The sequence below is a fragment of the Otolemur garnettii genome, unplaced genomic scaffold, assembly GCF_000181295.1.
Source record: "Otolemur garnettii isolate 467f Iridium unplaced genomic scaffold, OtoGar3 scaffold00017, whole genome shotgun sequence".
NCBI classification, from domain to species: domain Eukaryota; kingdom Metazoa; phylum Chordata; class Mammalia; order Primates; family Galagidae; genus Otolemur; species Otolemur garnettii.
The window spans coordinates 1,036,177-1,062,471 of record NW_003852412.1 but is presented as its reverse complement, the minus strand read 5'-3'; the positions used below and the strand labels follow the sequence as shown (position 1 = coordinate 1,062,471).

The 26,295-nt window shown below is 36.8% G+C and overlaps 1 protein-coding gene across 1 annotated transcript; it reads left to right on the top strand.

The window, feature by feature from the left end:
- Positions 1–270: 270 nt before the first annotated feature.
- Positions 271–25,775, top strand: SREK1IP1 (SREK1 interacting protein 1). Its single transcript, XM_003785865.3, has 5 exons — positions 271–409; positions 11,994–12,041; positions 18,200–18,343; positions 23,413–23,485; positions 25,343–25,775. The coding sequence occupies exons 1-5, from the start codon at positions 397–399 to the stop codon at positions 25,530–25,532; spliced, it is 468 nt and encodes a 155-aa protein (XP_003785913.1). The 5' UTR covers positions 271–396; the 3' UTR covers positions 25,533–25,775.
- The last annotated feature ends 520 nt before the right edge of the window (positions 25,776–26,295 follow it).

The window sequence follows — 26,295 nt, the reverse complement described above, 5'->3', positions numbered from 1 at the left end:
GATTCCAATATACTCCGGGGAAAAGAAAAAGGTTCTAAAGCTCCTATTGCTTCATTTAAATTGTATTAAATATTTTTCAATACGAAAAGGCACAATTCGTAAATTTTAGTGATGTTTACTTCACTAGTCGCGTGTGCAAGTCGCACTCACGCCCCCGAAGCTGGCAGGAATGGTTCCGACCACGTGTAGTCCACAATAGGAGTCTCCCGGAAACTACATCCGCGCCTACTTGGTTCCAGTACTAGAGGCTGGCAAGGCCTTCCCCGACCGCAGCGAAGGTGCCCCAGTGCGAGTGGTACGACAAGACCGCTTTGGCTGTGTGTCCTGCTCGCAGCCAGCGAGAAGCAAACGCGTTCTCGAAAGGTGAAGGCTCCAGCGATCTCTTTTACCACCGTCATGGCAGTCCCAGGTGAAAACCAACAGCAGGGCCCCTGCGTCTGAGCTAGGGAGGGAGCCGGTAGGATAAGAGAGATGAGGGCGCAGTGGGACAGGGAGTAGCATCACCGGGGATTTAGGCGGAGGCCTTAAAATTAACAACCTTGTTGGGTTTGCATGAAAAAGTTTGCACTCCGACAATAACCGCTGAAGGAAAGAAAGCAAACTGTCCTCCGCGCCTGCAGCCAAGCCCCAAATGCACGGTTTACCCGGAAAAGTGTATTGTGAACGGGAGCGAGGAGCGAAAGGTGGTAACTGTAGGCCTAAGGGACAGGGAGGCAAGAAAGACCCACCTTAATTGTGGTTTGGCTTCAAAAAGAAATTGAAATGGAAACACTTGGCAGACCCAGGTTGTCAGAGGCGTTTGTACTGGCAATCTCTGGGACGAAACGGACGATAGAGGTTCTATTAACTCTTCCTGATGTGTGTAGCTACTGGATGGCCTTAATTTGGTCGCTTTGCCTTCTGTGCCTCAGTTTCCTTATCTGTAAAAGAGTCTTTGTTGAGCCATATTAAAGGTTCTTTCTAGCTCTCACCGTCTCCAGGAGTTACTGACCTAAAAATGGTAAACGCCGCAAAATAAGAACTTTAGAGAATTTCTCATCCGCCGCTATCAGTTTACTTGGAAGCTCTAGTAAGAGAAAGGGCATTTCCTTAAATCGGGTTGGCCACGATGTATTCTACAAAACATTGTTGCAGGAGTTATTTTGAGAAATATACACCCTCCAACTTAAAGATTGGCAATGCGCTTGATTCCGTGAAGTACTCTGGTTCAGAAGCCCTATCTTTGTTTAAACCTGTCCGTCCCAGGATTATTTGATCAGGTTCTTTGTTCGGTAACAGGCTTTTCTGAACCTTTCTAAGCAGTTATGGGAAGACTGTGCTCTTCTATGAACTGCAGCTCGGGAATAAGAGCAGCTGGAGCTGTGCAAGAGGAAAAATGTATGCTCTATTACTACACACCTATTCGGTGCCAGACACTGTACTAGGCATTGGGAATACAGCGGTGAGCAAGATAGACAATGGTTGCTCTTCATGCAGAACTTAAAATTTAGCAGTACACAGAGAGAAATTCACAGAAATTAGCAGTAGAGAGAGAGAAATTCACAGAAAGTGAGATAAGTGCTATGGCAAGCAGAATGCATGACCCTGGGAAGTACATAGAGCACCAAACGGTACAGGACAGGACAGATGTGACATTTAGGATGAGACCTAAAGAATTGTGAGAGATGTAAAGGAAGAAGAAATATGTGATAAGAGGAAGTGAAAGATGTTTGGTGTGGAGGGAACTCAGGATACAAATGAGAGAGAAGTGAGAAATTAGCGATAACAGTAGCTAATATTTACTAAGCCTTTACTATGTGTCGAATGTGTAAGATACTGTGTCAAACATTGTATTTTATCTCGTTTAATATTCACAACCACACTGCAAAGTAGGTATGAATATTCCCATTTTACAGATGGAAAAACGGAGAGATAAAGAAGTCAAGTAACTTGTCCACTATGAGACAGCTCATAAGTGACCGGCCTGTCTGGTTTCTCTGGATTTTGTGTGCTTATTCATTTTGAAATGCTATAGTATAACTTACAAGGTAGTTTCCAGCTCTTGGAGGACTTTGTTGACAAGGAGTCCATGACAAGGAGTTTGGTATTATCTTCAGGACGGTAGGAAGTGATTTAAGGGTTTGTAAGTAGTGAGTTTGGAAAGCTCACTCTGTCTATAGAGAAGATTGGAGGGGAGCTAGTTGGGATGCAAAGTCACTAGTTAGGAGTAATTCTGGTGAGTGATGATGGTGCCTGAGTAAGGTGTGGTATCAAATAGGTAAGGAGAAAAGTGGATAGGTTGGAGATATATCTTTTACGGTAGAATCACTAGGAATTGGTGATTGATTCAATGTGGGTGGTTAAAAGAAGAAATGAGATTTGCCTGGGTTTTACTGTCAGGCAATTGGGTGGGGCTATTTACTGATAAAGACAACACTTCACAGAGAGCAGGTCTTGGGGGTGATGATCGATTGTGTTGAGATCAGGCCTAGGAATGGAAATATCTAGTAGATAGTAAGAGATATAATTTGTAGCTTAGGAGGGAAGTCAGAGTCAAGGACAATTATTTGTGTGTCATCCACACACCTTATAGGAGTTAAGACCATGGGAACGGTTGATTTTGCTCAGTTGGAGTGTATAGCATGCAAAGGGAAGTTCTATGACTGTTGCCTGGTGAAGAATAACATGTAAGAGGCCAGCAGTGAAGGCCACAAATCTGCACAGTGGATTTTCCTAGGCATCCTTATCAACCCTGGTGATTGATCTTTGTTTGAATCACACAGCTGCATCCAAATTGTCATTCTCATTCCATTACTTGAGCAAACTTTTTGACCACCTGTGTGGCATGAGCACTCTGGGAAACACAGTATCATAGTTTTTGCCTTGATAAAACTTTAGTAATGAAAATATACTGCTTATGAAAGAGGACAAAAGTGATTTTTAAAAGTGAAAAAAAATCCTTTAAATTTAGACCACTGTTATACATAATGTTGACCATCTTCAGTTCAAAATTATGCTTCAAAGTATAATAATCTTAAATTGTGCTATTAAGCTAGACGGCAAGGTATAGATAAAGTATTTAAACCCAGCAAAAATTGAGATAATAGGTACGACAGGGCTGTAAAAGTACAGATGTCATTAGAAAATATAGTTACAGAAAATGTTAAGATAATTTCCTGGATGATTGATCCGGATAGTGTATTTAAAGAAAATAGGGCTCCATCTAAAGCTTTTAAAGGTAATCATCAAAGAGGAGAAGCATTATTCTATGCTTTTTTATTTTAGGTATGATAGATTCTCCTTGATATTTCTTGAGGTGGTCCTGCTAGTAATTATTACAACGTATAAAATAATGAGGCTGCTTTCACCAAACCACACGTGAAAATCAGCCTTGTCTGTTGTATAGTCACACACGTCAGCTGTTTTCCCATAGCATTGTATGTAAGTTGAAATTATTGTATACGTAACACAATCCAAAGTCGACTCTTGGGAAGGTATTTTGGTTATATTCAAATGACATTTGAACACAGGTGTCAGTGAACTTTACTGTCTTTGAAAAACTGTTTTTCCCATTCACAGTTGTTGAAATTAGCTCTGCCATTTGTGATTTATCATGCTCCATGAAGAGCACAGGTGGCAGGCAATATATGCTAGTGATGCAGTTGACACAAAAACTAATTTTTTTGGTCTCTCCTTCAGTGAAGTCTTACAGCCAAATAGAGGAGTTTTCTGTGGCCAAGTTAACATTTCAGCCTAGATTATCAGAGTGATTAAGATTCTTAAAACACATTGTGATAGCATCTTAGCAATAAAATTCTAAATTATACTATATCTCATTTCTTTTCACTTTGTACATACACTATAAGTCATTTCTTTTCTCTCTAGTCCATGCTGCACCTTGCTGCTGAAATAATTTTCCTATATCATATATGTTCTGTCATTCCTGGAAGGCAGAAATTTGTGTTTCTCTTCAAGCCACTTCACCTTTCTGAGGTGCAGTTTCCTTGTTATCATAATGAAAGAGTTGATGGCTAAGGTTTCTTAAGCTTCTAATGTCATTGCCAAACCTCTCTGTTCCCGCAAGAATGAATTGTGAGGTACTGAGTATGACCAAATCACTCTTTTTGCCCTTCCTTTCTGCAACCGTCTTATGCATTCTTGCCAAAATCTAACTCAGCCAGTTATTCTGCAAACCTCTCACATGCTTTCCTACTATGTACGTGTCTTTGTTATTATTGGCCCTCCTATATTGTCTATACCTACCTGTGGGAAGCTTTCCCCATCTCAGCCAAGAGTCTTGGCTGCCACTTCTTCATACTTATTAATAGAGCTCTGTGTCTTTTATAGAGCTTGGCATATTCCATCATGTATTACAGCTGGGGATGCATCACCCTAGATCACTTAGTCTAGTGTATCTTCCTTTAGTGTAGAGACTTTATTTATCTTTTTTTTTTTTTTTTTTTTGAGGCAGAGTCTCACTTCGTTGCCCTCAGCACACAGCAACCTCTAACTCTTGGGCTTAGGCAATTCTCTGGCCTCAGCCTCCCAAGTAGCTGGGACTACAGGTGCCCGGCTATGTTTGTTGCAGTTGTCACTGCTGTTTTAGCTGTCTGGGGCCGGGTTCGAACCCTCCACCCTTGGTATATGGGGCCAGTGCCCTACCCACTGAGCCACAGGCACCGCCCACTTTATTCCTCTTTATGGCTTCTATAACATCCAGTTCTGAGTTATACCCATAATAGGTAAATAACAAATATTTAGAGGGTTGATAACTAGAATTGCAGCTGAGCAGATTCTAGTACCAAATAGTTTAAACTAGACAGCAGTCTTGACTCTGTCTCATTGAATAATAAATTAAACTTCTTTCTTTCTTATCTTAAATGGGTAATACTTATACCTTAATTCCTGACAGGTTGCATGTATTTTGTGAGACATGTAGACAGAAGCTTTTATGCATTACTTTAAATGTTAGTGTTTTCATATCAGCAAGTAAATTACTTTGATTGGTTTACTTTTACTTCCCCTTTTAGGGTCAAATGATTAGCAAGTCATTTTTAACTGAACATTAGGACATCTGCTTTTTCAAAATATTTACATCAAGGAACTCACTTAGCCTTTTTTTTTTTTTGTAAGTATTTTTTTGCAGCTTTTGGCTAGGGCCAGGTTTGAACCCACCACCTCTGGTATATGGGACTGGCACCCTACTCCTTTGAGCCCCAGGCGCTGCCCAGCCTTTCTTTTTAATTCACAAAGAATTTCTAATTTCATTTCTGCTATTTTTTTCCTTCTATATTGCCTCAGTTGCAGTATTTGGGAATCCCAAAGAAAGGAGTATACCTATAAATTGTTTATATAAATCAATAGAAAAATTTAAATACTTGGAGTTTTACATTCAACTTCAGCAGAACATGTACATATTATATAGAAATTACCACCTATATTGGTATAAAATATGCTGCAGTTTAGATTTTAAAAGCAGAAGAAATTGAAATTTTCTTTAAAGATCTCCAAGTTATAACTAGAACCATAATGGAATAATTAAATGTAACACTTGTTAATAAAACAGAAAACGAATCTAATCAGATTGAAAATGAAAAGAATGGCTCTTGTGACAGAAGCAATTGTAATTTTTAATTACTTGATACAAAATAACTTAGTTACTTAACCTTTTACACTTAAATTTAAATGATTGTAGAAAACATTTTAATATAAAGAAAACAACAGGCTTTCCCAAAACATAAGGAAAATATAATATTATGTTTGAGGCATCACTGTTAAGAGTTCCCAGTGATGAAATTGTTGACTTTGGAAACATAGGGGATGTGAAATTTCAGAGGAATAAATTTAGGTCAAATACAATGGCTTATGATGCCTTTGAGGACCACTGAACAACCTGAGGCAACTGTCAAGGACTCTTTTTCTCTCACTTTCATTCTTTTAGTTTTTTCCCTTCTTTTTGGTCTTTTCTTGTCCTCAGCTTTTTTTTGGGGGGGGGGGTAAGGACTACTTGCCAATATATAATGTACATATTCATATGTCTTAAGGTGTCCCTAAATCACCCTTGCACAGCCTGCAGAATTTTGACAAATACAGTAGAACCTGCATAGTTGACCACCTCCTTAAGTTGGCCTAATTTTCATACACTGGACATGCACTATAAGTATGTATCAGTACAATAGGCTAGTTCCTTATGTTGACCACCATTGTATGTTGCCCAATTTGTAGCATTCCCTTGGGTGGTCAACTTACAGAGGTTCTACTGTGTGTATACATGTATATACACACCCACACATACACATACCCAACTATCATCTAAATCAAGAACAAGTTCCTTTGTTATTTCCTCTCTACCTATTTTCTTTTCTTTTCTTTCTTCTTTTTTTTTTTTGCAGTTTTTGGCTAGGGCTGGGTTTGAACCCACCACCTCTAGCATATGAGGCCGGCTCCCTATTCCTTTAAGACACAGGTGCTGCCCTCTATTCTTCTTTTTTTTTTTTTTAAACAGCATCTAACTCTGTCACCCCTGGGCTAGAGTTCAGTGGTATCATCATAACTCACTGCAGCCTCCAATTTCTGGGCTCAAGAGATCCTTCTGCCTGAGCCTCCTGAGTATCTGGGACTATAGGCACATACTACCCCCCCAAGCTAATTTTTCTATTTTTTGTTGAGACAGGTTTTGCTCATGCTGATCTTAAACAGTCCTGGCCTCGTGTAATCCTCTCACCTTGGCCTCCCAAAATGCTTGGATTACAGGCATAAGCCACTGTGCCTGGCCCTATTCTTCTAATTCCATCGTGCCTCACATAGGCCAATGAGTGACAGAGCTGGCAATATCTAGTTTCACGGTGGGCAACATCTACAGAAGTTGCTGATTCCCAACTTCTGAAATACAGTCATGCACTATATAATTATGTTCAGTCAACAAAGAACCACATGTACAATGATGGTTTCATAAAATTATACTACTGTATTTATGTTGTGCTTTTTCTAGGTTTAGATAATGTATATGCACAGTATTCAGTACAGTAACATACTGTGTAGATTTGTAGCCAGTGAGCAATAGCCTATGTCATACAGCCTAGAGGTGGTAGGATGCACCACTTAGGTTTGTGTAAGTGCACTCCATGATGTTGCCCACAAGGCCAAATCACCTAGCAACACATTTCTCAGACATTTCTCCCAACATTTAGTGACTGTACTTGAAAGGATTAATATTAAAATATATAAAACCTAAACTTGTGCTGGACAAAAGAAGGTGCTTAATAAACTATAATTTTTAATGCTATCATTACTAAATTAAGCTGTTGTTTCAGCCACACAACTGCGTTTTCCCTACCCTCATACAAAGCGGTAAGTATTTGTCCAGCACTTCCTGGCAGTTCTACATCATGGTGAATACTGAATTGTATACAAAATTAGGGGGTTACTTGAAGTTACCTGGAAGGTGAAGAACCAGCCCAGGCACCTGCACTCTCCCTCATCACCCCAGCTGTTTAACAGAATACTGCAAAGCAGTCCCTTAATATGTAACATATACAAGGAATGAAGGCCTCTAAAATTTGTTCCTGACATCATCAATTAGTAAAATTTTATTGAAAATTTGCAACATAGCTTCTCTGAAGAATTTACAAATGCAGTCATTGCCTTTTGTCAGAGAATACTTGCGTAAGAACAACTTTTCTTAGGGTTTTGTTTGTTTGAGGGGGGTTTTCTGATTTGGTTTCTGAAAAGTTAATTCAATCACATTTCATATTTTAAAGATACCAAAAGGTGTATAGTGACATGCCTCTCAGTCCCTCTTTCTCCTTCTGGGGACACAGCTTTCTTATGTGTGTATATGTGTATACATACACATACATAATATCTTCTTTCTATTGTACAAATGGCAGCATACCATAAGCACTATTCTGTACCTTGCTCTTTTTTTTTCTTTACTATATATTTTGGAGATCCTAACATCTTAAAGTCTTAAAGACCATCCTCATTCTTTCATATAATTTACTTAGCAAGTACCTTATCGGTAAGTATTTTAATCCCTTCTTTTTTATTACTACAAACAATGCTGTCATGTATAACTTTGTATATAAGTCAGCATGCACTTATACAAGTAAATTGTTATGATTAATAACTCCCAGAAGTGGAACTGATATATGAGGCAACAGACACAAAAGATCTGAGACAAGTGACACACTCTATAGTGTGGGCATTAAATGTAGTGTGTACTTTATAGTTCTGGTAGATTTTGCCAGCTTTCCAGAGAGATAGTACTAATTTATACTCCTAAACCAAGGTCTGGGAGTGTCTTCCCTCTCTCCCCCCAACATTTTCCTCAACCTTTTCAATCTTTGCTACTCTGGTAAGTGAAAATAGAATCCCAGTATAGGTTTTAATGTACATTTCACCTCTTATAAATAAATACCACTACATATACCTATTTTTCAGAGTCATTCTGTTTCCTTCTTTGTGAATTTTCTGTTCAGATCCTTTGCCCATTTTTGGTTTTTTTTAAATTGGTTATTGGTCTTTTTCTTAATGGCTTTCTGGGTTTTTATATAGTAGGGATGATTGCCCTTAGATAATTGCCAACTCCCTATGAGTTGTAAATATTTTTCCTAAGTTTTCATGTGTTTTTTGAATTTACTTTTGGTATTTTTTATCAGGGATTTTTATGTTGTCACACTTAAGTTTTTATTTGCATTCCAGTGGATGTGGAGAGTTCAGAAACTGACCCCACCACTGATTTATTTTCACATATTCTGTTGTCCTGCTTAAGCAAATGTATAAAAAACCCTTTGGTGGGGTCGGTCCCTGACTCCCCTTCCCCATTAGAATGCTACTGTTGAATGACTTTTAGATTATAGGTCATGATTAGAAAGGAAAATTTTGAAGGAGGCAGGCTATATTATTCTGAACAGCCTTAGCAACCTCAAAAAGGGGTGAAACAACAGCACAGGAGTCTAAGATGGGGAAATGGTTAATTTAGCTAGGAAGGACCTCACAGTCAACTTTGCTATTCCATTTGACTTGTATTTTGAGTATTAGTGTATCTGTCAGAGTTCTTGTTCCAAAGGACAGAAACTAAGCAGAAAAGGAAAGCTATCAGTGGGTTCACTGAATCTAGGCAAAGCCTGGTTAATAAGGTTAGAAAATAGAAAAGACAAAGGGAATCCATATCTAAGATCCTACACAAGGTTGGACCTGGTCAGGGTTGCTGCTGCCATTGGTATCAGTGCCCTTGGAAACTGGCTCATGACAGCATAATGTATTAACTATCCCCACTTAATTGTGTCACTTGTCTCAGATCCTTTGTGTCAGTTGCCTCAGATTCAAAATCCCAGGAAGAAGCATTCACTTGGCCAGGCAGTCATTAAAATTAAATGAAGCTGAAATCTTAATTTAACTAAAGGCTGGTGAGAAAATAGCTGATTAAAGTTACTTTATTTAGACTTGTCATGTTTCCCTTTCGTGTAAAAGTTTCAGCTTTATTAAAGAATATGACCTGCTTAGAAAAAAAGTTTTATATTTTGTTCATTCTAAAAATATAAGATACTTGAATGATGAGTTTTGTCAGTGCCATTCATCATAAATAAGTTCAGTTCTAATACATGCTGAGATGAGATTATTTCAGATATGTCTCTTACTACATTTTAGTCTATTGTAGGAACAACAATGGCGCATTTAGCATAGTTTTGTTCAGTATTATTTAGCATCTACAGTTTCTATGGAAACAGATTTAACATTGACCTGAATTCTCTGAGCTTTTTTTTTTCAAGTTGCAGTTGTGTTCATAATGTAAGAGCCTCAGATTGTGTTATCAGTTCAATTTTGTTCCACAGTCAATTCTGCTACAAATTGACGTATTCGTGCACTGTGCAGTAAAACCACAGGGTTTATAGGGGGAAATGGGATTGGACCATAACACTCAAAAACTTCATCAGTGACACATAAAAGGATGGGAGCTAATAAAGACGGCACAGTTTTACATATGTTAATTGGTTAAAAATACATGTAAATACAGTAGATATGGCACTTTACCTTTAAAAAGACCTGGAGTTCGCTGTGAAAGTGAGTTTCAGAAGAGTTGCAGCTTGTGAATTGTTGTGAAGTGGCAGCAGGAGGGTGATGACATGAAATCAATGGGAAGTTATCACACCAGAGATGGCTGGGGCTGCGCACAAAGGATGCAGTGAACTAAGGTCACTAGACACGTTTTGGGACATGTATTGTGTTACGTATATTCCTATACAGGTCAGATCAGCTAGGTACAATTTCCTGTGTTCACTTAGTGTTGTAAGTTGATTAAAGTCAACGTTATCCTCAGAGTGTTTCCCAGTGCATCACTTGCATTAGAACAGTATAAATACATTTTTAAAGCAAGCATTATAGCAGGATAGACTGTATTTTTACTACAGTGACTCATTATTGTATATTTTAAAGCAAAATTAGAATGGGGGAGAGGTGTTTTAACTTCATAACATTAAAGAAACAATTTTTAAATTATTTTGTTTAAACATAGCCCTGTTTTGTATTTGCACAGTATGTATTTTAATACAGTGGGAATGTATCTCCAAGTTAAGGCTTTAGCAGTTAGGTGCCCTTCACCCTTCACCAAGACAATGGATTAATACTATACTGGGCCTCTTGGATGATAAAATTAGTGTCAACTATATATACATACAATGGAATATATTCAGCCATAGAAAGAAATGAAATTCTGATACATGCTAAAATATGAAGGAAACTTGGAAACATTCTACTCAGTGGAATAAGCCAGATCTAATTACAAATATTCTCTGATTTCCACATGAGGTACATCGAATGGACAAATTCATAAAGAAGGCAGAGTAAAGATTACCAGGGGCTGCAAGGAAGAGGGAATGGCCAGTTGTTTAATAAGTACAGTTACTGTTTGAGATGATTAAAATATTTTGGAAATGGATAGTGGTGATAGTTGTATGATACTGTGAGTGTACTGAATGCCACTGAATTATATACTTAAAAATGTTTAGATGATAAGTTATATGTTATTTATATTTTACCACAATAAAAAAATCAGTTTTACTTTGTTTTAAGAGACAGAGCCTTGCTCTATTACCCAGGATAGAGTGCGGTGGCATGATCATAGCTCACCATAACCCCACACCTCTGGACTCAAGCAATCTTCCTGCCTCAGCCTCCCAAGTAGCTGGGACTATAAGTACATGCTATCACACCTGGTTAATTTTTTTGTTTGTTTTTATAGAGACAAGGTCTCACTACATGAGTTGTCCAGGCTGGTCTCAAACTCCTGGCTTCAAGCGATCCTGCCACTTTGGCCTCCCAAAGTATTGAAATTATAGGTGTCAACTGTGGCATGAACAACTGCACTCACCCCCCAAAAATGAGTTTGTTCGTTTGTTTTCTCTCTGGTATTTATCTTCAGCATGGCCTACAGGCACTACTAAAATTACACAAGGATTCTCTGAATATTAGTAAATATTTATGAGATATATAACTAGTTTGTTTTTGCTTGTTAAAATTTAAGTATTGAATTTAGATATTTCTTATAATTCCTAGCAGTTAAAATGGATTTTTTTTGAATTTCATCAGCTCCATTAAGAAAGTTTTTTGTCTTCTAAAGGGAAGCAGGGAAGCATTGCTAACCTTAGTATTCGTTGTTCACATATACATGTAGTAAATTAACTTTTTTACATTGGAGGGAGAAGCCAAACACCCTGGAATTTCGTCCTCAGTGCTGTAGAACTCCTAGAATGTTTAAGCTGTTAACTGTAATACTGAATTTCTATTGAATTAGAAAAAAATATGTTTTTGAAGTATTTGTCAAATAATTTGAGTAAATTGGCCTGTTGATTTCTAAAAGCCATAATAATTGAGCAGTGTTATTAAGCTGGGTTGGTAGGAATTTTGTTTCTAAGAAATCTACAACAAATAGTTTTCTCAGCTATTTCATGTGATAACAGTTTTTATGTTTTTATGTATGTATTCTCCTAAAGTGTTATCCAATTGTATTTCAGGTTGCAACAAGGACAGCGTTAGAGCAGGCTGTAAAAAGTGTGGCTACCGTAAGTACATAATTGTGCATTGCTCCTGCTGGAATCATTGCCTCTAGGGCAGCGGTTCTCAACCTGTGGGTCACGACCCCTTTGGAGGCCAAACAAACCTTTCACAGGGGTCACCTAAGACCATCCTGCATATCAGATATTTATATTACAATTCATAACACTAGCAAAATTACAGTTATGAAGTAGCAGTGAAAATAATTTTATGGTTGGGGATCACCACAACATGAGGAACTGTATTAAAAAGTCGTAGCATTGGGAAGATTGAGAACCACTGCTCTAGGGCAATAAGATTTAGCAACTTTTTTTTTTTTTTGTAGTTTTTGGCTGGGGCTGGGTCTGAACCACCACCTCTGGCATAAGGGGTTGGTGCTCTACTCCTTTGAGCCACAAGCGCCGGCCAAGATTTAGCATATTGATTTCAGGGGCCCCTGCATAGTCCTTTAGCCTTTAACTAAGGTTTACAGTTGATTGAAAAATTCCTCAGCACTAAATATTTGATTTCCTTCCCTGCTTTAGACCCAGTGACTAGTAGCTGTATAGTTGATGATAGAAAAGATACCATGAAATGCAATTGGGTAATAGTAGATTTAGGAATTTAGAGAAAGTATATTTGTCTTAAAGTACATATATTCCTTTACTCCCTATTCTTATAGATACAAGGCAAAGAAATCAAGGCAATGCAAACTATGAATGAAGGGTTTTTGTGTTTATTGAATTTACTTATCCCTTTTTATGAAGATGTAATTGGTCCCAGAATTTCTGCTCATGGGCAAAAACTTACTTAAACAATCATTAGTCTCTATTATGGTTAATATAATGCAATGAAAAGGTAAAGTTCAGCATGTGTAATTACTCAATACATATTTGTAATTATATACTGTAAATAAATACTATTTTTCTAATTGTAGTAATTCCTAAAGCTTTACTAAACACCATAAAAATAGCATGCATTATTTTCTAAGTTGTTTGGCAACCATGCAAATTAGCCTGGATTTTTACTACACTCCAACTCATTAAAGAGCTATTTTTTTGGTTTTTTTTTTTTTTTACCAATTAATATTGATTTGACAAAAAGATTACCATGCAAGATTGTGTCTTAAGAGATCACTTAGATCATAAATCTCTGTCGGAAGTGCACAATGGAAGCCTGCCAAGAAGTCACACACTTCCAAGTGAGGGCTGACACGCGGCTCAACAGAAGCTTGCTCAAGTCAGGAAGCTGAGTGCACGAATGTACATATCCCTGATATAAATGAAAACTGAAGGATGTACTTGTGTGCAAGAAATGAATGGGATGAAATATTTTCTTTTTTTTTTAAATTTGTTTCTAGTCTGCTTTGTTTACGTTCAGTCACTGCTAACTTACATATCCCATCTCTTTATTATGCAAGACTTAAGAACCTACCACCTGTAGAAATGCTATATTGTTTGGCACGGGTTTCCCAATCTGTCTGCTAATATCAATTGTTTTAGGAAATTAATTAAAGTAATTTTCTGGGAATAGAATATTTGTTGATGTAATTTTAGACAACAGCTAGAACATTTGTAGTAATTAGATAATTCGGGTTTTGTGGGTTTTTTTAGAGAAGTTAAGTTAGTAAAATTTGTAGACAGTCTTTTCAAGTTTAGTTCTTTCTGTTTTATTAATCAGATCTTGGATCTTAGTGATAAAATTGTTAAACGATTTCTGCTCTGTCTCCTGTGGAAAAATTTAGTAATGATGTTAAATTTACATCTTTGCAGTTATGAGAGATGAAGATCTTGATTTCCTGGTCTTTCTGATAAAAACTGCATTGTAAAAGTAGCTCAGGCAGTGTGGGTCCGCCGCCCTTTCTTCTTCTGGATTGCTTGCCTATCCAGGGTCTCTTGCATTTCCATGTGACTTTTTGTGGATTGGCTTTTCCATTTCTGAAAAAAGTCACATCACTTTTTATAATTGGCTATTAAAATGTTATAACTTAAAATGTCTCTCCATATCCATGATCAAAACTAAGTTTCTAAGAATTCTCTGCCCATTATCTACTTAGAAAAGAAGCCACAAGAACTGTAATTTGGAATATAGTTATTTCCTGAACTTCCATCACTTGTTTCTCAGTAAAAAAAGAATAAGAAACTCTATTTGTACTTTCACAAGTAATTTGAGTTACCATTTTATGGTCACTTTGATTGAAGCAAAGCTAAAGTGGGTGTGAGACAGAGCCTGCTACCAGTGTATTCATTATTTAAGCATTTTAAATATTCACTCTAATGTGAGGCATTTGGGAACAAAGCTAGCTTGACTAAAAATTATTATACCATCAGGAGTTCTGATCAAAATAGCAAGTTGAACCAACATAAAACGTCCTCCATTCTGTTCCGGACATACAAAGATGCAGGAGTAAAGTAGAGTGATAATAACAACACAACAAAACTCAGCTCCAAAAGTGAAAAGAAAATTCCCAGGGGCCGGAAATGAAAAAGAGCAAAAGGGGAAGTCAGAGCAGTAGAGGCCAGCTGAAAACAATGAGGTCTGCAGGCCGACAGGGTAAGCCTCTGACAGCCCAATCGTGGTGGGAAGCCTCAGAGCCCTGCGGATGGCAGCATTTCAAGGGTGGAGCCCCTTGTGAGTCAGACTCCTCAGAGAAGTTCTGCTCACTCTGAGGAGAGTAGCAGGCATGTTTACAGTGAGTTTGAGTTCCCATAGAACAATATCTAGAAGAGAAGGAATAATCAGGATGAGCAGCCCAATCTTATACCTCCTAAGTATGAGGAGTGAATTTACACTGCTTCCAATGAGACAGGAACTGTTTTTCTCACACTAAGAAGTTAATGTTAAAAACTGATCTCATGTGAAATCAGATAAAAGTCTAGCCACATGTTGTTGCTAAAACTGCATGCAGACTAAACAGTACTGAGGCAAGTGAAAAAACCACATAGAAATTTCCAAAATAAGGGAATGAGAAAAAAGCAGAGAGAGTAGGCTGAACATTGCTGACGTTCAGTTGTTTTACTCACAAAATCATATAATTCAATGAGTAATAAAAGAGTAGTAGAAGGACAATTTTAATTTCAGACTTTTGAGGTAAAAGCAGTGCTGAGGATAAGAAATTCAACAACAATCAGGTTAAAAGATAAAACAATTAGTGATCTTGAATGTGCTTACTAATTTAGTCTCAAAATAGCTACTGAAAAGTCATTACAGGTAGCTCACACCTGTCTGTAATCCTAGCACTCTGGGAGGCGGAGGCTGGAGGATCCCTTGAACTCAGGAGTTCAAGACAAGCCTGAGCAAGAGGGAGAAATCTCCTACTAAAAATAAAAAAGAAAGCCAGGCATTGTGGCAGATACCTGTAGTCCCAGCTACTCTGAAGGCTGAGGCAAGAATGACATCATGGCACTCTACCCAGGGTGATAGAGTGAGACTTTGTCTCAAAAAACAAACAAACAAAAAACTCCACTATATTTCAAGAAGAGAAAACAGAAAATCAATAAGAATAGTACAATTTTTAAGTACTTCTATCAGAAATTATTAGACAAATGAACAAAATGAACATGGAACCTCAACCAACAAATACTGTTGTATAGTTATGCCTCACTTAACAGAAGTAAGTTGTGAGACGTGTCTTTAGGCAATCCCATTCTTGGGCAAACATCATAAAGTGTATTTAGACAAACCTAGATGGTGTAGCCTGCATGGTATGGGCTACAAACCTGTACAGCATGTTACTGTACTAAATACAGTATCATAACATTAGGGACCAGCATCATGCATGTAGTCCATCACTGACCTAAACCTCATTGTGCAGTGTATGACTGTAGATGCTTTTGAAGTATATACCAAGACCACAAAAGAAATCTCATCAAATACTAAAGAATTGATATTGTACGGATTCCATTCTCTGAAAACAGTCTAATAAATTGAGAAAACAACAATAAAAACAAAACTTTAAAACTCCTTGTGTTTGGAAACAGAAACACGTGCTTCTAATTGAGTCATTTTGGGCAAAAATCACAATGGAGGAACAATGTTTCCAACATTATAGCAGACGAGGCCCTCTGGTAAACAGCTAAGAAACTTATATAAAATGTGCAACATATGTAAGTTTAAGCTACATTAGTATAATAATAGGAAGAAAATAAACAAGAACATTCAAAGGCCAACAACCTAAGGAAAGCAAAAGCTCCAAGAGATAAGCGGTGAGGGTACTTGATGAACACAGGGTTCTTGAACTTCTGTTTTTATGGGCTGGCAGGATACAAGGGATAAAAGCAGCCCAGGGCCCTGCTTCAGCAAGATTGGCACTGTAACAGAAGATTCTCTGATATACATGTAGCACTCCCAGAAGGCTTCACCCACAAAGTACAAGAGCTAGAAATAAATCCAAACAGTCGAGGTGAATTATCAGCAGGTCACGAGATGAATTATTTGTTCACTGTCTGCATTGGTTTTTTGGAACATTGAAAGCATTAGTGCTTCATGTAACTGTTGTTTTAATTTTCGTGTATCGTGGCTGCAGTCCCCAACCTCCAACCCTCCCCCCCATATCAATCTCGGAGCCCTGCCACACAGCGAGAGGTGAGTGGTGGGGGTAAGCCAGCAAAGCTTCATCTATGTTTACAGCTGCTCCCATCACTTGGGATTTTAGATAAGCAGTGGTATTAGATTCTCATAGTAGCACAAACCCTACTGTAAACTGTGCATGAGAGGGATCTAGGTTGTGTGCTCTTTATGAGATTCTAATCCCTGATGCTCTGAGGTGCAGATGTAATACCCTTGAATCATCCAGAAATCACCCACACACACACAACCATCCCTCCCAGTCCATGGAAGAATTGTAAAAAGCTGGTCCCTGGTGCAAAATGGTTGGGGACTGCTGTGTTATGGCCCATTTATCTATGAATGTGTATTTGAGTACACTTGGTTACATTGTTGTTTTACCATGGGTTACATTGTTACATTTTACCATGGGTTAGTCATGGTTATGAAAATTCGAAAGCTACCCTACCCTGGTCCTTTCCACATTGTTTATGATAGCAAACTACTAGAAGCAACCTTAGTTTCTAGCAGTAATAGGATAAATAAATATGACTTTCATTCAGTGGAACATTGTTCATTAGATAAAATGAAAAAAATTACACCTACTTATTATGTTAATAGATAAAACACAAACATTGAGTGGCAGAAATGCACAGAATGGTAAGTGTATATAATTGAGTTTATTTATTTATTTACTTATTAGCAAGTTTTGGCTGGGGCTGGATTTGAACCTGCCACCTCCAGCATATGGGCCTGGCACCCTACTCCTTTGAGCCACAGACGCTGCCCCGAGTTTATTTTTTTTAACCACTCTATAATATGTTGTTTGGGAAAGGTAGACGCCAACTTCAGTAAAGTCACTACTGAGGACAAAAAGAATGGAATGGGATTAAAGCAGGGTTTCAAAAGATTACAAGCTCCCCAACTTTGTGTGGGTGCTTGCACACGCACATGTATAAGAGAGAGCTTTTTCCTTAAAATAAGTGAAGTGGATATGATAAAATATTAACATATGGATTATAGGTATATCATTTCCTATACTTCTCTGGTGTTTACATTTGGCTTTCTAAAAAATTGTACCATGCAGTACGTTGTTTACTGTTGTAGTTTTCTTATTGGGAGAGCCTCATAGGAGTATGATGTCAGAATTAAATTTTTAGGTGTCCTTTAGAAAAGCATATTGACTTATATTAATGCTTGTACATGATTATGCCAACTTTAATTAGTTGAAAGCTGTATAATGGTGTGAGTACAGCAGTCAAACTGGGAAGTAAAAAGTTTGGAAATAGAATAAAATATAAAATCCCAAGTATTAACAGTATGGGTTTGGTTTTTAATTACCTAAGTTAAAAATATTACCATATTATTAGAAAGGGAAAATGCAATAATTCATTTCAAATCCATAAAAAATGATTCTCAAAAATGCTCATTGAATTAGAAGTTCAGATGAAGAAAAGAAATAGTTCTGAGTAATACATTCAAGGAAAAATACAGGGAAAATAATCTACCATCCACTGAATGAAAATTAAACCTTTTTATGTTACTAAAATTGTAACTTGCTGCTTACCAGGAGACAGCAAAACATACAAAAAGATCATAATGATCCAGTAGTTTTACCATTCTGAATTTTTGTTTGTCTTAGCCGGTCACCTGACTTTTGAATGCCGCAATTTTCTCCGAGTAGACCCTAAAAGGGACATTGTTTTGGATGTCAGCAGTACAAGCAGTGAAGAAAGTGATGAAGAGAATGAAGAACTGAATAAATTGCAGGCGTTACAGGAGAAAAGTAAGCAATGCTTTTTTTTCTCCGTTCTTTTGAAATGTTTCTAAATGTTAAGCTGTATTATGTCATGTGTATCAATTGCACTTATTAAGATATCTTTTATATTCTATAGGTAAGGAAGTAGGCTTTAACATTGTAAGTAATTTACCTAAGACCAAATAGACAGTAAGCCAGGAGGCATGTCTGTTTTTGACTCCACAACTGGTATTTGTGGTAGGGGAGGGAATTGCTGTTTTTCTCCCCATCCTATTAGGATGTGTGACATTGTGCAAAGAGTTTGATGTAAGACTTGGTTTCACATCCTATTTGGATGCTTTTTTTTTTTAGTATGTGACTTTTACCAAGTGACTCACGACTCTGAGCCTCAGCTTCCTTGTGGGATAACAAAAAGATTGGGTTATCAGATCATAGTCACATAGATCAGAGATCTTAGCCAGTATCAAGCTTCACTAATAATTCAAGTATACAAATAATCACGAAGCATAGACAAAGCAGAGAGAGTTGTGCAGCCTCACAGGTATTTTCTCTCTATGTCAGAATTCATTCTGGTCAAGATTAACATAAGAAGTTTCTATATTATACAAAAGAAAGTTGATTTGGTCATGAGACATCTCCACTTTATGTCCAAATAGTTACCTTTTCCTGGGACTTATACCCTATAAATACTTAGATTCTACATTTGTTTACCACAACAATTTTAGCCCACACAGTTACACCTTGCTATAAGCATTCTTTAAATAAAGATTATCTGTCCAACAGCATTTGTTATGAGTGTGTTTCAAAGATGTTTGACCAAGTCACCTGCTCTCTTTCCTCCTCTACCCCTAGAGAGAGTAGATTACAGGCCTATTGTTTATCCATTTCATTCTCTTCTTGTGAATAAAATGGCTCATGCTTGCAAAGGGATTTTAGGGAGGAAATATGATACTCTAAGTGAAAATACTCTGTAAACTACAAAATTCCATGAGTTAGATATCACACAGAAACAAAATGCGACTTATCTTAATTGAGTCTCAGGCATAGGAAGAGAGGTTAAATTCGTTTTAGATTGCCAGAGAACATTAAAAATTAATTTTGGTCACATTTTCTTGATTCTTTATGTTTCTTATGTGGCTGCATTGGTGACTGTGTATTAGGAAAAAAGAGTACATTTTCCCAACCTTGCAGAGCAGTGCCAGGTGCAGGAGGATTTCTGTCTCTCTTCTCTTGTTTCCCTCTGCCCCATGTAGTTGGGATTCTAGTCTTTTAGCACTTGGTATAAGACAAGATAGAAATTGGCCCCCCAGAGAATACACCACCACAAGACCAAGACCCCCTTTCACCCCATACACAGGAGAAATCTCAGGCTGAGCTGGTCTTCTTGGATCCTAGATAATCCAGCTTCGTGTGGCTGATGCAAACAAAGGGAATGGATTCTTCTTACCTGGATTAATGTGATTTTCCTCATGTTTTCACTTGTCCAAGGTGTTTCCATTTCTCACCTGGATTCTGGGTTTCTCCTAAAGGGTTTTGGGTCTGAATATTATTGTTATGTTAGTGGTTCTGTAGAGCAGTGATTTTCAACTGGTGTGCCACGGCAGGATCTTAGGTGTGACACAAAAATTTTTAAGGATCATTAATTAAATTTTTTTCAAGAGACGTTCAAAGCAAAGTAAGTATATATATATATATATATATATTTTTTTTTTTACTCTTTAAGTGTGCTGTGGAAGTTTAACTACAAGTTCAAGGGTGCCGCGAGATAAAGAAAAATTAGTGCTGTGGAGGAGTAGGAGCCAGACTTCCTGCTTTGGCATCTTGCTGTTATCTCCCACTCATTACATATTTTAAATGAAATATCTTTCGGCTCGGCTCCTATAGCTCAACCGGCTAAGGCGCCAGCCATGTACACCTAAGGTGGCGGGTTCGAATCCCCAGCCCGGACCCGCCAAACAACAATGACGGCTGCAACCAAAAAATAGCCGGGCGTTGTGGCGGGCGCCTGTGGTCCCAGCTACTTGGGAGGCGGAGGCAAGAGACTCGCTTGAGCCCAGGAGTTGGAGGTTGCTGTGAGCTGTAATGCCACGGCACTCTACCCAGGGGGACAGCTTGAGGCTCTGTCTCAAAAAAAAAAAAAAAAAAGAAAAGAAATATCTTTCATTTAAAATAAGCAAAAATATTATGCATTACTGATGCAAATTAGGAAATGTGAGAGCAGGACTTAAAGTGGATGGGAACAAACATTATCGTTTAATTACAAGATAACAGCATGGGACCTGTGCACCCCTCGAAATTGTATCACGAGTGACATGAACAGGATTGACTGATTAATGCATAGCAAAGAGTCTGAGGTCTTATTGACTCACATTTGTATGTGTGTCTGTGTCTGTGTGTTCGAGCGTGCTTTCTGTCTAGTTAACACTCCAGTGCTTCAGGACAATTAAGGTTTTTTATGGTTGTGAACTTCCTAAAGAAACTCTGCCTCTAGTAAATGTCTGAAGACATGTTTATGTTTCTATGTAGATGGACTCTATGTAAAAGGATTTCACTATTTACAAAGGACCTAGGAAATTCAAGAATATAGGTTTTTTTCTCATTCTATTTTAACTAGTGTTATTTAAAACAAATCATTAGTTTACCTACAGTGAGGAGATAGTCCTCTCCTCATATCTCATCCCTTAATTTTTTATAGGGTTCCTCTAGTTCAGCACAGGCAAGAAATGTATCTTGACAAATTGGGGGAATTGGGGCCTAGTTTTGTTTCTTTCGTTTAAGCATTTCATGTTAAATTCATAGTTGATTATACTTAAAGATATCTGACACTAAAAACTACCCATCAGAAAATTCAACTCAGGTATTTGTATATTGTCATGAGTCTGCCTCCTTTCCTTTAGTAACTGCTGGAATCAGATTCAAAGAAACAACTTACTATGATGGTTTCAAGTTTCATGACGGTAGGGCTAACATGAATTATAATAAAGGTAATTGGAGTAAAGCCTAAGTGTGGCTTGTACTGTTTTTATAAGACACTGCAAAAGGTATTTGCTAAGTTGTAGATGAGAAGACATAGGGGTATACGTTTGAAACTGCCTAATCCGGGATTAGAAAAAGCAGTTGGTGTAGCTACAAACCTAGTAACAGGTGTGTGAACTAAGATCCAGTAGCTGAGCCTGGGGCTGCTGCTAGGATGGGTCTTCCATAGTAATCCAAAGCTGTCTCTGAGCGCTGGATCATAACCTTTGACTCCTCTGTCTGTTAGATAAGAAACCCCTGCACTTTGCAAATCCTTACAGAAGTTTACTGTGAAAGTACATTAAGGCCTTCCTTCCTTATGTTTTGCACTCCAAAGATTGATTGTATTATTTTCCAAGATTTTACTACATTGCAAAAACTCAAACTCCTTTCCTGCCATGCACCTCAGCATCCTGCCTTGGGAAAAAACCTCAATAAACAGTGAAAGAGTAGTGTTAAGAGCTTCCAGCAGTATAGAAACATTAAAATTTCAAAAATACATTATATCTTCATTGCTTCTGTCCACACGAGCTTTTGTTGTTCTTAGAACACACCCAGCTCTTTTTGCCTTGGACCCTTGACACCGGTGTCGTCTTCCCGACAGGCACTATCCTTGCTCTCCAGGTGGAATACTATCTTTGTTTGCTGGTTGATTTTCTTTCTCACCACTTAAGGATTAGCTCCATGAGGGCGAGGATCATGTATAGCACGGATTCAGTCCCTGCGCAATACCTGGCACATAAACATTTAGTGAATATTTGTTAAATGAAAAGTGTGGTCAATAAAATCTCCTAAGAGTCTGGGAGACAAACTGACTTCTGTATTCTTTACCTTGCCCAATGACCTCAAGGCTTCCTGGCTACTAAAAGTAATTCCTGATAATAAGATTTTAATTCTCTTATTTATATTATGTTATATTATTTTTCTCAATCTTACAAAAATCTCTACATTGAATGTACATTAATTTTATAATTATGAAATATGTAGATTAGGTATACATATATATATATCTGTATTTATTTACAGACAAATGTAAATGTTTTTTAAAAACGTGACAGTGTAAAAATAATTAGACCTAAAAATTGGGAGGTTTAGTGTTAAGAAATGAAAAGCACAAAGCCTAATTTTTTTCATCTTTTATATAAAGTAGGGAGTTTATTGATACCATCTGAAATCAAAACATTAATAGCTCCATCCTCTTAGTTTTTTTATAATCTTTTTTCTTAACGTTAGAGATTTTTTTTGATTAATAATCTTTCTGTGGAAGAGCTATTTTTAAAATCGTGTTTCCATTTTACTTTCTTTTACTAAATTCAAGTAAAATTAAATAATTTGTCTGTAAATATACTGCGTATGTTGATAAGTTCTATCACCCAGAAATATTTCTCGTATGTGCAAAGGATATGTACAAAAGTTTGCATTGCTACTGTTTCTAAGAATGAAAGTAGAAGAGGATAAATTACAGTTCATGGGAACACTATTTTATATTTAATAATGATGTTGATCTATGTTTAATGACAAGGGGAAATATCTGCTGAATTAAGGGCGAGAGATAAGTTGTAAAATATTTTATCAACACAGTATGTTTTTCAAAGGTGAAAAGACTCTGGAACTCTTAAGCAACTTTGTATGTATGAGTAAATCTGTATGTGTTTGGTATTATATAGAGAAAGCATAGAAGAATACACATAAAATTGTAAAAACAAGTTAGAGGATAATATGGCATGATACTAATTTTGTTGCAAAAGAAAATGTAAAAACTGTGTACCACTGTTGTGGTGTTTTGTTTTTTAAGGCCTGCAGAGTATCCATGAAACTGTTGACATTGATTTGCACAGGAATTAGAAGTGGAGTACTAATGTAGTTAGTATTATTTGAAATTTTTATAAAAAACATGTTAAGACTTTTATAAGGCTTTAATGAATAAAAATAATCAAGAGGGGAAAATTGTTGCAAGAGTACTACAGTTTCCTAACTAGTGAAATTCACCAAGCAACCATTAAAACTTAAAAATGTGTACATACCCTATTGGTATATAGACCCCTGGTGACCTGAGTTTTCCTCCCACTTCTCCCCCACAGGAATAAATGAAGAAGAGGAGAAGAAAAAAGAAAAAAGCAAAGAGAAAGTCAAGTTGAAAAAAAAAAGGAAAAGGTATTTTTTAATAGCATTAAAGAAAAAGAAAGAAAAGCAGGACCGTGAATCCAGAATGGATTGCCAAATTTCATTTTTCATGTGTAGTCTTGTCAGTGTAATATTAACTTTTTCTTAATGGGAAAAGAAAAAGTTGCACAGTCATTTCAATAAAATGACAAAGTCCTTCATGTTAGGAACCAAAGACAAAGTCAGTCTTTACCCACCTTTTGGGATCAAATCAAGGTATAAATAAGTAACAGCTTCCCCCTTTTTTATACATTGTATTTCTATTCTAGATTTTTAAGTTTTAAAACAACAGCCAAGATTTTAATCAGTGGTAAATCTAAATATTTCACATGCATTTGTCTTCACCTACACAAAGTTGGAGCTTAAATATTTTTATTCTCATAATATCATTACCATGGCTAAGAAATTAATTTATTAATAGAAGTTTCATCCTAAAAATTCTTCATCAGCCACCTGCGAATTTTTACTGAGAAATCTTTCAACAAATAACTGATTGAAGAAATTGATCAAAAGTAGTAAGAGGCAGCTTTCTTCTGTGATTAAATGAGTACAGTTTCATTTACATTAGAACGAAACTATATACATAGCCATTTTTTAAGGTACTGGCCATAGTTTTCATGGTTGAATTTTAACTCCTAATTAGATTACTGATTGAACTCTTCAGATGCCTTGTTAAAATTAACAAATTAATTCAGTTTGTCTTGTGATACATATTTTGAGTTTGGGTATAGGTAAAATTTTATCCACCTCTATATAGGGCTTTTTCTGGGTTTTTTGGTTGTTTTTTATTGCAGTTTTTGGCCGGGGCTGGGTTTGAACCCGCCACCTCCAGCATATGGAGCCGGCTCCCTCTCCTTTGAGCCACAGGCATCAATCACCCTGTTTGTTTGTTTGTTTTGAGACAAAGTCTCACCATCTCTTCCTCGGTAGAATGCTGTGATGTCACAGCTCATAGCAACTTCAGACTCTTGGGCTTAAGCGATTCTCTTGCCTCAGCCTCCCAAGTAACTGGGACTACAGGAGCCCCCCACAGTGCCCGGCTATATTTTTGTTGCAGTTGTCATTGTTGTTTTGCTGGCCCAGGCTGGTTTGAACCTGCCTGTGACCTTGGTATATGTGGTGACCTCTGAGCTACGGGTGCCACCACACTTTTTCTGGGTTTAAAAAAATTTTTTTTTCTCTTTTTACTATTACAAAAAGGAATTCTCCAGTTTCTTTTGCAATTTACCATTAGAGTAGTATTTTTAAAAATTATGATGTTATCCTCATTAATTTAGAGAATTCATTTAAAAGCATCTTTTTTGTGACTAATGAAAACTATTTTGTAATGTAAGTATTCATCTGTATCACTCTGCATTTAGAGGGATCAAGTACTTTTACTAGAAAAATTGAATTAACAAAAGTGCTTTTATTCTGCTAGTTTTCAGCTTTCATTCATTTATACCAAGGTATAATTATAGCCTTTTTTAGAAATATATCATAGTATTCTTTTGAGGCTCTTAAAAGAATATGCTAGCAAGTTGTATACACAAGTGAATTTTGTATGTAATGAGCCTTGGTGAATGCCACTTGGTTTGTCTTTGGAGATTTTGAAGGGTATGGCCACATGATAATTTCATCCTTTTTGAATTTAAAACTCATTATTAGAGTTGAGCAGAATAAAGATAATAGTTTCTGTGACCAAGCAGCAAAAAATCTGAATTCAGGATTTTGAGGGAATACAAATATGTGAAGCATATTTTGAGTTTATATTTATCTCCCCACTTTACTCAGAAAAGAATTCATTTCAAATCCCATTTAAACTTATCAGTCATAAAAGCAATTATCAATATGTTTTATTGCCCATAGGTCTTATTCATCCAGTTCTACTGAAGAGGACACTTCAAAACAAAAGAAACAAAAATATCCGAAGAAAGAAAAGAAAAAAGAAAAAAAGAGTAAATCAAAAAAAGGCAAACATCACAAAAAGGAAAAAAAGAAAAGGAAAAAGGAAAAGCATTCCTCTACTGTTAACAGTTCTGAATTCTCCAAAAAGTAACTGAGACTTTGGTCTAAGCCATTAAATTTGAAAATTTGGTTTTAAAAATTATTTGCTCTTCCTTAGAATTTGCTATATACTCTGCTTTGCAATAAATCCCATATAGACATTTTTCATATGTGGTACTATTATCCCTCTGGCAATATATTTTTAATGTGCTATGACTATAAAGTATTAAATCAGTCTTGTTACTTGATAGCCATGCCCCAAGCTATTTGTATATACAAGACACATCTTTTTTGGCTTTTGCCTCTGTGCCATTACATCATAAATTGTTTGTAAAATGGCATTACTGCAGTAAACACAGGTGATCTACATAGCTGTAAGTATTGCTAAATCAGGTGTTCACCTTCCATTGATGAAGCTAGGTAGAGGGCAGTGCTTTGAATGCTTTGCTCTTGACACTGAAAAATTTAATAGTTTTAGATACTAAAATGAAATGTACAAAGATAGTCAAATTCTTTATTATTGTTTTTAAATTGCTAGACATTTTTTTAATATCATGGGAGATGAAGCTGCTTTATTGGTCTTGAATAGGGCTTTTTAAATGAATGGTGTCTGCAAGAAGGTGGTAATCATGAAAATATTTATAACAAAGTTTCACTGTTTTCTGAAATGCAGAGTTTCTGCCTCCTTTGTTTTTGTAACAATCAAAGTATTTCTTCCTTATTTAGAGCCTATAAGTAAGTCTTGCCTAGATGATGCTATATTGGTCAGGATTTTTAGGATAGACTCCTGGGTTGCTTTTACAAATGTGCCATAT

Coding starts and splice junctions, on each gene's coding strand:
- SREK1IP1 (XM_003785865.3), top strand. Junction 12,042..18,199: donor CTGTAAAAAGTGTGGCTACC/GTAAGTACATAA, acceptor TGTTTGTCTTAG/CCGGTCACCTGACTTTTGAA. Junction 18,344..23,412: donor GCAGGCGTTACAGGAGAAAA/GTAAGCAATGCT, acceptor TCTCCCCCACAG/GAATAAATGAAGAAGAGGAG.